The sequence below is a fragment of the Scyliorhinus torazame genome, chromosome 13 (genome assembly GCF_047496885.1).
Source record: "Scyliorhinus torazame isolate Kashiwa2021f chromosome 13, sScyTor2.1, whole genome shotgun sequence".
Taxonomy (NCBI): Eukaryota; Metazoa; Chordata; class Chondrichthyes; order Carcharhiniformes; family Scyliorhinidae; genus Scyliorhinus; species Scyliorhinus torazame.
Window position 1 is genome coordinate 190,667,304 of NC_092719.1, and position 16,140 is coordinate 190,683,443.

Below are 16,140 nucleotides of genomic sequence, written 5' to 3' on the forward strand. Positions count from 1 at the left end.
CATCAGCTTACGAACTTTCGCTGCATTCTTATGTATCTCGGTTAGGTTGTCCCACCAGGTTTGTCCTATGCTTCCTGGATCTGACTCATCATTTGAACAAAACTCAGACCAAAGGGGCCATCCTTTCCCCTGCAAATACTTCCTCAATTCCACTTCACATATGGGGCACTGCTCTGCTTTGTTGGTCGCTGCGACCTCGGGTTCCTGCGGGTTCATTAGGCGTTCCATCGCTTTTGTAGCCATTGCTACTATTATCTCTGTTTTCTTACCGTTAAGTTCTCTGTTTTGCTACCTCTAAATTCTCTTTTGCTCTGCTTCTAACTTCTCTTTTCCTACAGTCAATTTGCGACAGGGGGAATAAGGCGGTGATTCGAACAGCGGGTATGGCAGAGACTATTTTCCCCGTTCACAATACTCCCAATAGTTTTACGTAAAATCTAATGAGTTTACCTTATATCCCTGTTAGTACGCATGCAGGTTAATACACACTTCTGAATCTTGGTGATTTGATCGATATGGGCCTTACACTTGTGGTTTCTTTCATTTTTCCTCAATTGGATTTCTAATGCAAAGTTTTGTGGGTTCTCTCGGAGAGACAAAATCACTTCTAGGTCAAGTCCCGACAGATGTCGCCAATAAAGTTGCCGATTGGCACCGGAGTCACCAATAATGTTGCTCTTTTTAATGAGTGGAATACTATCCCACCAATCGGCACCAATAATGTTGCCAAATTAACTAGATATGGCAGCTATTAATGATAATATTGCTTTTCAGAGTTGCCAGGTTTCAAATGATACCACCACAAGGCTTTAACGGATATCGATCAAAGTCCAAACAACCAGTTAGTCAGCTCAAGTTCAAAGGTAGTTTATTTACACACAAGGATTACTTCGACATGCAACATAAAACACTACAAGTTAAACTACACCTAACAATTACTATAACCTATACTTAACTTCAGGGCAACCGGCTCTTTGCAGATGAACAAGGCCTTTGTTCAGATCTTGCGTGGCTGGGTAGAAGAAGTTTCTGCTGGGCTCATCCGTCTGGTAGCGATCGTTGGTCTTGAACTTGTCTTCTGGTCGTAATGCTACACTTGGTTTTAGGCGTAGGCCGGGGCTAAAAGAGACCAAACACATGGCTGTGTCTCTTTTTATCCCTCTGGGATTTCACGCTCTTTGAGGCGGTCCTTAGCTTTCGACCCAATAATTCGACAGGCTTCGATCACTGCCTTCGATTTTGGCCAATAAAGGGGCCGGTGCCTTGATGGCTGGGCGTGTCTTGAGTGGTCATTTTGTCTGTTTGGGCTTTCTTAGCAAAAGGATTGGCGCCGGTTAGTCTGCATCTGTATCGGTTACCGGAGTACAGTCCTTTTGTTCTGGGGAAATGGGGCATTAGAATGCAAACGAGCTGGGGTTTCGATCGCGTCTAGCTATCTGGGATGCAAATACACACACAAGCTCTGATTGTGTCTGAGTCCTGGGTTGGCTTTAATTCCCATGGTCCTTTGCAGGTGGCCATCTGAGATGGCTACAGGAGGTCGCAGGCAATGAAATGAAATGAAAATTGCTTATTATCACAAGTAGGCTTCAAATGAAGTTGCTGTGAAAAGCCCCTAGTAGCCACATTCCGGCGCCTGTTCGGGGAGGCTGGTGGGGGGATTATGAAAATCAAGATGAACGTGCTGCCCAGGTTCCTCTTACTGTTCAGATCCATACAGATCTACATCCCCAAGGGCTTTTTTAACACAGTTGACAAAATTATCATGGTGTTTGTCGAAGGAGTGGGGGGAATGGAAGGAGGAATCCCAGGATCCCCAAAAAGGTCCTACAGAGAAAAAGTAGTATGGGGGCCTGGCCCTCCCTAACCTACAGCAAAAAGAGTGAGGGGATGGGTGAAGGAACCGGACACAGAATAGGCAAGGATGGAGGAGAGTTCCTGCACAGGTTCATCCCTCTGAGCCCTCGCCACAACAGCACTCCCATCCCCGCCAGCCAAACACTCAACAAGCCCAATGGTAGTAGCCACACTCCAAACCTGGAAACAAATGAGACAACACTTCGGTCTGACTGAAATGTCCACTGTGACCCCCCCACTGCAACAATCACAGGTTTGCGCAAGCCATGATAGATACTACCTTTAAGCGGTGGAGACAGGACGAAGGGACGCTGACAGTTAGGGACTTCTACACGGAGGACAGACTAGCGACGTTAGAGGACCTGGCCGAAAGGCTACAACTGCCCAACTGGAACAAACTGCGACACCTACAAGTAAAAATCTTCCTCCGCAAGGAGACAACATCATACTCACAGACACCCAGACATTCAATGTTAGAGGAATTGTTGGACGTGGGCAACCTGGGTGAGGGGGGGGGGGGGAACTGCGGGGATTTCATAGAATTTACAGTGCAGAAGGAAGCCATTCAGCCCATCGAGTCTGCACCGGCTCTTCGAAAGAGCAACCTACCCAAGGTCCACACCTCCACCCTATCCCCATAACCCAGCAACCCCACCCAACACTATGGGCAATTTTGGACACTAAGGGCAATTTAGCATTGCCAATCCACCTAACCTGCACATCTTTGGACTGTGGGAGGAAACCGGAGCACCCAGAGGAAACCCACGCACACACGGGGAGGATGTGCAGACTCCGCACAGACAGTGACCCAAGCCGGAATCGAACCTGGGACCCTGGAGCTGTGAAGCAATTGTGCTATCCACAATGCTACCGTACTGCCCCTAAGGATCTGTATAGGTGACTGTTAGAAGGGCCATGCTCCCCGCTGGACAAGACATGGGAGAAATGGGAGGAAGAACTAGGAATAGAAATAGGGTGGGGATTCTGGAGCAAAGCACTGAACAGGGCCTATTCCACCTCCACATACACAAGGCTAAGCCTAATGCAACTGAAAGTGATGCACAAAGCATACCTAACTAGGACCCGAATGAGCAGGTTCTTCTCGGAGGTGGAGGACAAATGTGAACGGAGAGGCTCGGCCAACCATACCCACATGTTCTGGGCCTGCCCGAAACTTGCCGGGTTCTGGACAGCCTTCGTTGAAGCAATGTCCAAAGTTGTGGGGGTAAGGTGGAGCCAAGCCCGATAATGGTAGTCTTCTGGGTACCAGACCAGCCAGAACTATTCATGGGGCGGGGGGGCCGACGCCCTTGTCTTTGCCTCCCTAATCCCCCACCGAAGAATCTTGCTCCGCTGGCGATCAGCAGGGCCTCCCAAAGCTGTCGGAATTTCGAAGAACTGTGTGAGCTGGCTAAAAAAGTTTAAAATCTAGAAATCTGTGAATAGCGCATCAACACTAAAATGCGGATTCTGGTTGATGATCTCTTTATCTGAGGGACACTAAGTAATAGAATAAAATTCACAATTCGAGGGTTGGAAGAGGGCTTCCACAAAATGTCAAGACATGGAAGCCATTCACCAACCTGTTCCAGGACCTGTTTGAAGCCAACAGCCAATAGAGCGAGGGGGGCCGCACAAAGGCCACTAACAATCCAAGGAATAAGATCGAAGGAGGGGGGCGGGCAAGAACAAGGCCGCAGAGGAAAGGGTACCCAGTTCAGAACGGGGGCCAGCTCAGGCTGAATTAACCCTGTACGTGGAGGGGCAAATAAAACCGTCGAATGAACCGAGCCATTGTACGCCAAAAAGGGGGAGGGGCAGAGATGGAGGCGAGGTACCCCACATGTAACACCACCCTGTCCCATCTTTGCTACTCTTTTTGTTGTGGCCAACACAAGTAAATAAGTAAAACCCTATGGGCGGGATTCTCCCAGCCCAGCGCCGGTCCGGAAAATCTCGCGAACTGGCCACGCAGCCGCAACACCGGCACGCGATTCACGCAGTGCGGAGAATCGCCGCCATTGGCGCCGGTGTGGTTGGCGCGGCACCGGTCGCGGGCCACTCTACGCAGCCGGCCCGCCGATTCTCCGGCCGGATGGGCCAAGCAGCCGTAGGAAAGGAGTCGAGTCCCGCCGGCGCCGTTCTAACCTGCTCTGGGCCGACGGGACCACGCCGTGTAAGGGTCGGGTGGCGGCCTGGGGGGGGGGGGGGCCTTTGATGTGGCCTGGCCCGCGATTGAGACCCACCGATCGGCGGGCCGGTCTCTCTGGCTGGGGGCCTCCTTTCCTACGCGCCATGTTGCGTCGGGGCCGGTGCATTGAAGGAGGCCACTGCGCATGCGCGCGTTGGCGCCGGCGTCATTGCGCATGTCCTCGTTGGTGCCGGCGCAACTGCGCATGCACGGATCCCGCGACGCCCAATTCGCGCCAGGTTCAGCAGCTGGAGCGGTGTTGGGGCCAGAATTAGACGTGGGAGCGGCGTTTATGATGGTGGGGACACTGCCGGGGGATTGGAGAATCCCACCCCCTAAATACGGAAGATAAAACATGACGCCAATGAAACATTTAAATTGTTATGGGGGGGGTGGAATATCCCTACAATGATATGTAAATGTATGGTCTTTTCATAAGTTTTATAAAAAAATAAAAATCGCTAAAATCTCAATAAAAATATTTTTTTAAAAAGGAAGTTCAAAAATAAGCCATGTGGCCAGACACAAAGCAGAGCTGCAGACACAAAGTTGAGCAATGAGCAGAGGAACTGGAGGTTGAAGGCAATCAGCAAACAGATGTAGGCACAAAGAGAAAGCAGACAGAGACAGAAAAATGAACACAAAAGGTTTATTGATGGGAGAAGAAGCAAATCACTCTCGGGAAGAGGAATGTTCTGTTTGGCAGAAAAGGAGCAAGGGACACTTGGAAGAACTGTGTGAGCTGGCTAAAAAAGTTTAAAATCTAGAAATCTGTGTGAATAGCGCATCAACACTAAAATGCGGATTCTGGTTGATGATCTCTTTATCTGAGGGACACTAAGTAAATTTGGTTATTTTGGTTTACAGTTCTCCACAAGAGTCAGAACACTTGCTTCGAGGACCTTGTAACGTATCCGAATGCATGAATTTCGACTTTCAATATTCTTTCCCCAAGCAATCTTTTTCTCCTGATTGCAAAATGTTCTAAATATTCAATCAACGAGAATAATTCTGGCTGTCAGTAATCCATTCACTTTTAACCTGTAGGTACATCTGGAGTGCAAGGTCATTGGTTTAAGTTAAGGTAAGATAACACTTCAAAATTTGTATGGATCATAACATGGTCTTTCCTGTTAGGTGACCATGAAAGGTACTTTCCATGGATAAAGAATACATAACCTACAGGCTTTGAGCAATCCCTGGCATCAATTAAAGTCAAAAAAATTGTGGAACCTAACAAAATATCAGAAGAGCAAATACACAAAATAGTTATTGTAAACATATTTAAGCTCCTATCCTGACTTACTAATTAAAATAAACTAGATTGGGTATCAGAAAATTCTAATAAATATTATAAACCGACTTATGGTTGTCATTATGCATAGGAGGCAAATGGAGTTGAAATAATATATGGAATGCAATCTACTTGCCTCGATAATGTTGAAGAAGCTTATTCATACGAATGTCCCAAAGTTTAACAGTGTTGTCTGTTCCTGCTGCTGCAATACACGTTCCATTGGGATGAAAATCTACATAATTAACAAATCTTTTAGGAAGGAAAGAAAATAAATTTTAGGTTGTTTATTTTTCTTACTTTACTGAGAGGGAAAGCTACTGCCATAAAGCAAAGCTATTTTCTTTCGTCTACATTGGGTAACAACAATGCAGAACAGCTGAGCCAAACTTCATCAAAAGTATAATGGCAATTGGTGGGAACATGGAACACAGATTAAGCTATTTGGGAACTGGATAAAACAATGGGCTGAATTTCTGCAGCACCAGTGTGGTGGGTTTGGAAGTGGCAAAATAACGGAAAGCTGGAGAGCTGGGTCAGACAACACCCAATACGTTCCTGTCATTGGGGAACAATTAAGGTCCCAATTAGGGCAATTAAACTTTCTCGTTGGCATTTTGCGAGTGGTAGAGAGCCCTTGTTATATGAGGAAGCCACCCTATGACAGTCTTACCTTTCCTGTGGCAGGAAAGTATGCCCCCACGGCCCCCGCCCCAACCCCCACCCACAGCAGTCCCCTCGAATCTGAGAAACGACAGGCTTTCTTCCCCCTCTGAGGAATATATTTAACTTTACTCCTTCGAGTCTGTGCACATTTTGAGGTTCCCTCGAGGTTTCCTGCCCTCTTCAGCAGCGTCCACCTCTCCAGGTGGGGCTGCTAATTCTTCAGAATTGCCGGCCCTCTGACTGGCCCTGCAATGTTGGAAGCCAATTAGGAAGTTGTCTCCAGGAATACTACTGTGTCAATCTCTCGGAGGTCAATTATGGGCATGGGGCCCCCATCAGGTCCTGACGTCGGGATCCCAAAACCTGCAGGAAACTTCTGCCCAATGCCTTTTTAAACCTAGGACCTAACTGATCGATAGATATTTCCTTTTTCCCAAGGTCTTCAAAATTATATACATGTGAGCAGTTTTAATCAACAATTTGTCAACAGAAGCTCATTGAACAAAACTAATTTCAACACATACTGGCAATTACATTCAAAGATAACAAGGAAAGCTGCTGTACAAAAGTTAGAAGCATCACACTGGTACAACAAATAGTGGGACAGAACTTAATGTAAGATCAAATGTGAGGCTAACAGCGCAAACCGGACAGCACCTTCAGAATAGTGCAACATGAAAATCCAGATATTGCTGTCCAAGATGTGCTGTTCCGCCATTAGCTGCATGAAAATAGTACCTTGCTACCTGGATCCCCAACCAAATGTATTGAGTACTGTGAAGTTGGACTTGGACGGTCAACACGGATAAAACTTAGATTGGATAATTAACTATTTCAGTCTAACTACTTTGTTTTTTAAATGGTACGATGTGAATTAATCAATCTGTCAATCTTTTTGGCATTGAAAATTAATTTTCACAAGTGCGGCATTCCATTCCTTCAGATTTTAATGGCTATTAGAAATGTTTGTTCTTTGTCTTTTATTTCTCTCCATCTCTCAATCCAGTTTTTCTATCCTCTGTTTATTTAGCTCTCTATATCTGATTTGACATTCAATTCATTACAAAGCTTACACTTCCTGGTTGAGAATGTGTGCTGTTCATTTAACAATACTTTAATCCAATTGGTCAAAGAAACACATAGTTGCTTGCCCGGTTTGCTCAGAGCCCAGATGCTCTGTAGAGGACCCCATGCTGTTTTGATCTCCCACGTACTTACAAGAACTTCTTGTGCTAAAAGGTCATAGAAATGCAACGTGCAAGGGCAAGTCTAATGAGCAATATTGGTGGCATTTGTTTGCCAGTCACAGTAAATTCTGGTCTATTATTTTTCTCAGGTTGGATCATGCACTGAGTAAAAGGAGATGAACCTTGCATCTTAATTCACACCAAAATAAATTGAAGGAGTGTTTCTAGAAAAATGTACCATATCCCAGCCATCACATCCAAAACTCTAATTCTAAACTTAATGCATTAACCAAGCTCCATTGAGCATAAATTTGGGAAGATTCCATGCCTATGTTTCACAAAGAAATTCTCCATCACTAAACTTGTTCTGGACATGGCATAAATCACTCCATCTGCTGTATTTTACAAAGTGATAGTGTAAAGTTTAAGCTATAAATTAGGCAAGTTAATTAACAAGGTAAGTTGAAACAAAGGCAAAACAGATGGCAGTAGTTCAGCAAACATATATATCCTCCCCAAATAAAGAAAATAACAAACTTGATCTCTTGTCTAATCTCCATGCAGCCAAAGGAAATCAAGTTTAAATATAAATGGTATTATACCACTGTCAGCTAATAAAAGTCAGACCTAAATCCACTTATCATACAATTGCATATTTATTTAATCTTAAAAGGACCATCTGCAGGTGACAAAGCAAACTTAAAGTGACAACAATCCAAATGGTTTTGCGTAATGAACCACTACTAACATATATAAGCTAACTAATGTCATACCAGCTAGTTTACTGCTCACAATAAATATACTGGTATAGTGAAACCCACAGTCTCCAGCCTGGTTTGCTTCTTTAAGCGAAACTCTATTTTAACTCCAGGGTATCACAGCAAATACGTCATATGCTAGAAGGTACAGAATGTACTTTCATCCAGGTTCCTTCCTTCCTTCCAGAGGAAGCTCCACATCCTGTACCAGCTCACAATATCACCACTGAGATTAGGAATTTGGCATGCAGGAAAATCATTGGGTGCAAACCTACATCCCCATCACTTCACTGCACGCAGAGTGACAGTGCAAGCGCTACAGGTAAGGATTGTTCAATTATTAATACACTGAAAATTTACTTCCAAAGATACAGAATTAAAAATCTCACCCTCCATGTTCGTAAAATGAATGTATACATTCTCTAGTGGCTTTATCCCAAATTTTAATAGTTTTGTCATCACTTGCAGAAACAATGAGTCGTCCATCTGGTGAAAACCTTGAATTTGAAAACAAAAAATAAAGTTAAATTATTAAAAAATGGAAGAAATACTTTATTCCCAGTTCTATGCATCGAATAGAAATGTAGATGGAAATTACAAAAAAATGAACCTCCCTCAAATATATTGGCCAGGATTTTGTGATAAAAATAGCCGCAAGCCTATCAGCACTCACTTATTATTGCACAGCAACTTCCAGTGACCACACAAAGTGGAATTAAATTAAATACAGAGATCAGGAAGTTGCTGAGGTGATGAGCTTCTTCAGAAGCTTCACTATGACAGTAGCTTGTTGAGAGACTCACAACTTGGAACGATGTGCTATCATAGATTCAATTATAGCACAGAAGGAGGCCATTCGGCCCACTGAGTCCATGCCTGCCACCCGCAGAACAATCGAGTCACTCCAAACGCACTCCCCGTCCCTCGATCCCCAAGGCCTCAATTGTTTATAGTTCCAGTACACACCCAACTATATATCTGCTAAACATTCCAGAAAAGGTTGGGTCTTGTCCATGGAAGTGTCAATGAAACTTTTAACAGAGCGCAAAGTCTCAATTACTGCCAAACAACCTCTCTGTCATTGAAAATTAACAGGTGCAGAATATCATTCCTTCAAATTTTGATTATTTTTGGAGATTTTATAAAATTATTTTTTTCTAGTTTAAATTTTTTTCTTTGTCTCTTATCCCTCTCTTAAACCCCATCTTTCTTTCCCTCTATTTATTTTGCTTTCACACCATGATCTGATATTAAGTTAAATATTTCAACTTACACTTCCTAGTTTAGACTAGGTTTGCTTCACTAAGGATTTTTCAGCCTGATTGATTAGGGATTCTTTCTGTGTTCACACAGGTCTCTTGTGAGAGCCCACTGTGCCATTTTGGGGTTTGAATCGAATCGCTGCAACTTCATTGCAAAAGCCAATTGTAATTCTGTGGGCAAAAAGGGTGGGAACAGTCGAAACCCTTGAGCAGTATAAAGAAGGTAGGAAGGTACTGAAGCAGGAAATTAGGAGGGCTCGGAAGGGTTATGAAAAGTCCTTGGCAAGTAGGATTAAGGTGAATCCCAAAATCTTTTTACTCATATGTAAAAAGCAACAGGGTGGCCAGGGAAAGGATTGGACCACTTAAGGACTGTGGGAGGGAATCTATGTGTTGAGCCAGAGGAAATGGGCGAGGTACTAAATGAATACTTTGCATCAGTGTTCACTGAAGGGACTTAGTGGAGGATGGTCCTTGGGTAGGGTGTGTGGACAGCCTGGATTAAGTTAACATCGAAAAAGAGGTGGTATTGGGTCTTTTAAAAGATATTACGGTAGATAAGTCTCCCGGGCCAGATGGGATTTATCTCAGAATACTGAGGGAAGCAAGGGAGGAAATTGCTGGGGCCTTGACTGGCATCTTTGTATCCTCATTGGGTTCAGGTGAGATCCCAGAGGACTGGAGAATAGCTAATGTGGTACCGCAGTTTAAGAAAGGTAGCAGAGATAATCCTGGAAACTATAGTCTCACGTCGGTAGTAGGTAAATTATTGGAGAGAATTCTCAGGGTCAGGATTTATACCCATTTGGAAACAAATGGACTCATAAGCAATAGACAGCATGGTTTTGTGAAGGGGAGGTCGTGCCTCACTAACTTGATTGAGTTTTTGAGGAGGTAACAAAGATGATTGATGAGGGGAGGGTGGTGGATGTTGTTTATATGGACTTCAGTAAAGCCTTTAACAAGGTGCCTCATGGCAGACTGATACAAAAGTTGAAGTCACACAGGATCAGAGGTGGTAAGATGGATACAGAACTGGCTCGGTCACAGAAAGCAAAGATTAGCAGTAGAAGGGTGTTTTTCTGAATGGAAGGTTGTGACTAGTGGTGTTCCACAGGGATCTGTGATTGGGCCTCTGTTGTTTGTGGTGTACATAAACGATTTGGAGGAAAATGTAGCCGGTCTGATTAGTAAATTTGCGGTTGACACCAAGATTGGTGGAGTGGCAGATAGGGTTGAGAATTTTCAGAAGATACAGCAGGACATAGATAGGTTGGAGACTTGGACAGAGAAATGACAAATGAAGTTTAATCCGGCCAAATGTGAGGTAATGCATTTTGGTAGGTTGAACATAGAGGGGAAATATACTGTAAATGGTAAAACTCTTAGGAATATAGAAAGTCAGAGAGATCTGGACGTGCAGGTCCACAGATCTTTGAAGGTGGCAACACAAGTGGACAAGGTAGTCAAGAAAGCATACGGAATGCTTGCCATTATTGGACGGGGCATCAAGTATAAAAATTGGCAAATCATGCTACAGTTGCATAGAACCTTTGTAAGGCCACACTTGGGATATTGCGCACAATTCTGGTCGCCACACTATCAGAAGGATGTGGAGGCTCTGGAGGGTGCAGAGGTTTACCAGGATGTTGCCTGGTCAGCTATGTGGAGAGGCTGATTAGACTCGGACTATTTTCATTTGAAAGATGGAGGTTGAGGGGTGACCTGATAGAGATCTACAAAATTATGAGGGACATGGATAGAGTGGATGGGCAGGCAGTCTTTCCCAGAATGGAGGGGTCAGTCACCAGGGGGAATAGGTTTCAGGTCCGTGGGGCAAAGTTTAGAGGAGATGTGAGAGGCAGATTTTTTACACAGAGGATGGTGAGTGCCTGGAGCGCGTTGCAAGGGGAGGTTGTGGAAGCAGATGCATTAACAGCTTTCAAAAGGCATCTTGACAAACACATGGATGGGATGGGTATAGAGGGATCCGGCACAAGGAAGTGCTGAGGGTTTTGGCAAAAGTTGGTATCATGACCGGTACAGGCTTGGAGGGCTGAAGGGCCTGTTCCTGTGCTGTATTGTTCTTTGTTCTTGTTCTTTATAATGAAATGGGAGAGACATTTGTTCTCTGCTGACTGCAAAATTTGGTCCAATGCACACCTCTGACCTGCAAACTGCCTGTTATGAGAAAATTGTAAACAACCTCTGTGCTAACTGCATAAAAGGTTGTGCTTTGATACTGTCAGGTCTTTAATCAAAGTGACACTATATAAAAGGGCATCTTATACAGATTTTACAATATTTAAATACTCTCCATATGGATAATCTACTGAATTACACATACCATAAAATGACTCATTTGTAGTGACCTCTTTCTAATCTATTAATGAACCCAAATATCACCAACCAAAAAGAACAGCCCTTGAAGACAGGAAGAATAAACTCTGCCAGCCAAATAGAGAAAGGGAGATCCTCCCATCTGATTTTTAAAGTTATTTCTCCATTTCACGTTTTAGATTTCATGAGGCCACTGGTCAAGCCTGTGAATAAGCAAATTAAGCCCAGGACTCATCCAGTATTGCTCTAGGCTGATCACATCGAACTAGAAAATAACTGTTTTGGTATGGCACGCTCTTTCCCTTGTATGTTGTTTCCTCTACTCCAAATAGTGCCTCTCCGGAGAGTCGGTGGAAATTCAAACTCATCACGTAAAGGATGGTAGACAGAAATACAAGTACAAGCACATGTATGTTATCCTAATACTGGATATCAAATATAAGTATATAAATATACCGGCCATCCAAACTCCCCAAGCAAGGAATGGCAAACAGAAGTTCAAGTATATAATATAGCATATGTAGCATAAATGAATGCAAGTATACAAAAAGCATTTTAAAATTAGCATAATATACCAAACACATTCTAACTTCCTCCAAAGGAAAAATATGCAACATGTGGAAAAAGAAAAGAAACTAAGCAGGGAGGATAACTTTTCACATTCTTAAAATGCAAACAGCAGTAAGGGTATTACTAAAATGCTCAGACCACCCATCCACACTAGGAACATTGGTACAGAGGACACAGATTCTGTCAAAATGCTTTAATATACAAGCGTTGACATTTTAGATCTACTCAGTCTCTGTAGTCACACAAAGACTAAACTATGCATCAAACGATGTGCACGATACACTGGAATGCCAACCAAACCATGCCTCCTCTCTGTAAAGTATCATTACTACCACAGGAGTACTTACTTGGCACAGCGAACCCAATTTATGTGCTGGCTCAGCGAAAAAAGAAACTTCTGCCGATGAACTGTCCAAACTTTGATTGTTTTGTCATCAGAAGCTGTGACCAATGATTGTCCATCACTGGAGAACTGAACACTCCGTATGGTTCCTGTGTGAGCTTTTAACACGGTTGACTCACCCTTTCTGAAGAAAAATGGTGCGGGGAAAGAATTGAGTGAGTCCATGAAAAGCAATATTACACACCACACAGCAAATGCTTCCACAGATTAAGTGCCCAAACATTGAACCATCTCTCTAAAGGCAACCTCCCTTCCACCACCTCCCACTGACCGCTATTATTTCTTCAGGTCCCAGTACTTCTCTACTTTAGGAAACCAGGTGCATGCCATAATCAAGTTAACAAATGAATGCAGGCACAACAAATAAATGCAGACACAAACTTACAGAGGACATAATTTTGAGTGGGGAAAGTCTAATACAAAATTCAAAATCTTGTGAGGCTCAGTAAGCTGCATCTACAAAAAAAAAGGGGGGGGGGAAAGAGAAAATATCCTTAAAACTAAATACATTATCTTATAATTTCCCAACCTAACAAGTGATGCATGAATCAGTTCCAAAGAAGTCATATCAGACTGGAAACATTAACCTGGTTTCTCTATCCACAGATGCTGCCAGGCCTGTTGAATTTTTCCAGCATTTTCTATTTCTTTTTAAGTGATGCATGAATGCCTGGTGTGATCAAGTGTATATCGAATAAATTCAAGGTAACACTTAATTAAAAAAGTAAGATGAAGGTGATGCTGATGGGGTGTCGGGGGGCAGAGAGAGGTGGAGCACATGCAGGCGGGTGATCAAAAAGTGAGGTAGTCTTAAAACTGACTCCATGAATTGAGACAAAGAAATCAAATTTCAATTCAGAAACTCACGTGAATCTCACATTTCCCGCAACTAAATTGTTTTTGTGTTAAATTTTTTAAGTATTTCATATAATTTGGCATATTGAGGAATAATTAAATGCCTCTGGTCAGTCTATCAGAGTAAGTCATAAGAGGTACTTTCTCACTTAGTTCCATAGATTTTTTAAAATCCCTCTCATTGATTAATCTTTGTTACATACTGTAGACTTAAGCAGTGAATCAGGAAATGCTCACCAAACACCTTTTGAAATATTTTAATAAGTGCAACAAAATTGCAAAGTACCCTTTTAGAGCATGAAATATTTCTATAGCTCACAACTGATATATTGTGATTCAACATCAACATAAAATGATTTATTATCCAAGCAAAATTACAAAATGTATCAATCTGTAAACAGATGCAATGGTCCAATGTCATCTTGTACTATTAGTACACTTGAAGTCAATATTATCAATCCTGCGGCTATGGATGAAGTGGCATGAAGAGACATGCATATTGAAAATCATCTTCTTCATTTTATGATCATGTTCGTTTTTCTCCCCCTCAAACATGTGTATTTTTGCAGTGACCTTCTTTTCACGGCTCAACTGGTTTTAAAACATAGGTATAGAAGGAATCTCAGTTGTTCCATGACCCAGAATATTCACTGGTGCCAGGGGCGCCACACCCTCCTCGTCCTCAGCAGCAGGCTGCCCTGTCGCAACCATCCAACCTCCATCACCTCCTCCTCTATCGGCATCACCACAGCAATGGACTGCACCTCCCATCCGTTAGCACTCCCTGGCATTGTGAGCATGCTTCTCCTGCAAACCCATACATAGTGTCACTCCTGTCTCAGGCCCAGCGATGCCACTCACTGAGGCACTGTATATGCAGCATCATGCCGCTGGAATGGCAAGAGCAAAGGGCCATTCAGTCATCTCAAAACACCGCTCGCCTCTGATTGACCATGGGGTTCAGATATGTAGAAAATGGGCGCCTCAACGTTGAGGCTGGTGCCAGGCCATGTCTGAGGCATGGATTAAACATCTGGCTCACATTTCATGGGCACTATTTCATTCGTGTTAGGTTGCCAATTTTCAATAATTTATGCCAACCTTTTCAGACCACATCAGGTCAATGATCTCTTCTGGCACTAGGCCCATGTTCTTACAATCATCTCACGGCTCCCGACTTCCTTGGTCTTCGTGAGGTTTGCTGGCTTCCTCTGCCCTTCAATTGGAAGCAACACATCTCTCCAATCCCTTGCTGCCTGCAGCAGCACCTCTAGGGCGGCATCACTAAATCTTGGAGCGAACCTTCCTTGAAAGACTGCCATTCCTCTGCAGGCTCCCTTGTTCTGCACTCATTCCAATGGATCCTGTGCCTGCATCATGCCTCAAGGCTGGCACTAGCTTCCTCATGCCACCAATAATTGGCTGGCTTCCCTGCCCGCCGGTCGTTAATTGGTTCTATGTGGCAAGATGAACGAGGAAATCTCAGAACTGACTGTATGGCCAGACAACCAAGGATATGACCCCACTGTCAGATCCTCCACACAAACAGTAAAATTCAGCCCTTATTCCACCAACCTTTCAGACAGTGCACTCTCAATTATAACAATTCACTGAATTTCCAGCACCCCCCCCCCCAATTCTACTCTTTACCGCCCTTCCCTGGCACCATTCTGATAAGTCTCCTCAGTAGCCACTGCTCTAAGCAAGACCCTGTGACACAAACATCAGATACAAAATTATACAAGAATACTGCATAAACTATTTTTCTAAAAACAGACACTGGAGATTAAAATTAGTTACAAATCAGCAATGAGCTTCAAAGGCAAATTTGAAATAGCTTGTACTGATCCTTGCAGAAGATTCACAATGAACATTTACTCTACAATTGATGCTTAATTTTACACTCAGATTTCTACTTGGATTTTGAATTCAGGTTCTTTTCTGTTGGTAATAGTTTAGAGAGGATTTCCCAGAGCATTGGGAAAATTCCTTGCTCTTCAAGTCGCAACAAAGGATCTTCTGAGGCACGGACAATGGATCAGTTTAATGACCCCTACAAATGACAATATTCTGACGACGCAGCATTCCCTCAGTTCTGCACTGGACTGTCATTTTAGATTATGCACTACAGGGAGAAGTTTATTTTTTGGTTCATGAACAAAGTCATAAGACATGCCACTTACTAAATTCTGGTTTACATGATCCAATAATCCTGCAGTAAAACAGCACAGCTTCCAACACAGTGAGCAATGCTACTGGAGATCCGTTTGTTTACAATAGATCTCAGTATTCAATAATTGAAGAATTACATCAATTATTCAAGAACACATTTGTCTATCCACTGAATATGAACCAGAACCCTCAAAGGATTTTAATGCTATTGTTTTATTTTTGCATCCAATTAAGAGCTCTAAATACAATGACATTTATTTTAAATCAGGACACACACTTGAAAAACAATTGCAAACCCACATTTAAATCAAGGTGCACAACCTCAAGGTAGGTACATGGAAACAAATTACTGTTAAGTTCACGCTGCTAAATATAGCCACTGCATCTCTTTATCACAGGCCGCTATTGTTAAATTTATTTTCAGAACATCTATTTGAACGTTCTTATGTTGCCCAGCAACAATCTACAAGTACTTTCAGACCTTTTAATCATCAGCGTTCTTGGTCTTGAATCATTGTATATCTGGATTATGGTGAATTCACCAGCATACAACAGCGATGCTCATAGGACTTAATCCTCAGTCAC

General features: G+C 43.2%; 1 protein-coding gene across 6 annotated transcripts in view; it reads right to left on the bottom strand.

Moving 5' to 3' along the window:
• Positions 1–16,140, bottom strand: part of LOC140388452 (POC1 centriolar protein homolog A-like) — a 180,262-nt gene that overhangs the window by 144,241 nt on the left and 19,881 nt on the right. For all 6 annotated transcript variants that reach the window (XM_072472612.1, XM_072472609.1, XM_072472608.1 and 3 more), the window contains 3 exons: positions 12,473–12,652; positions 8,343–8,450; positions 5,479–5,594 (listed from right to left, as the gene is read on the bottom strand). In XM_072472612.1, coding sequence (XP_072328713.1) covers positions 5,479–5,594; positions 8,343–8,450; positions 12,473–12,652 — 404 coding nt within the window. The remainder of the gene's footprint in view (positions 1–5,478; positions 5,595–8,342; positions 8,451–12,472; positions 12,653–16,140) is intronic.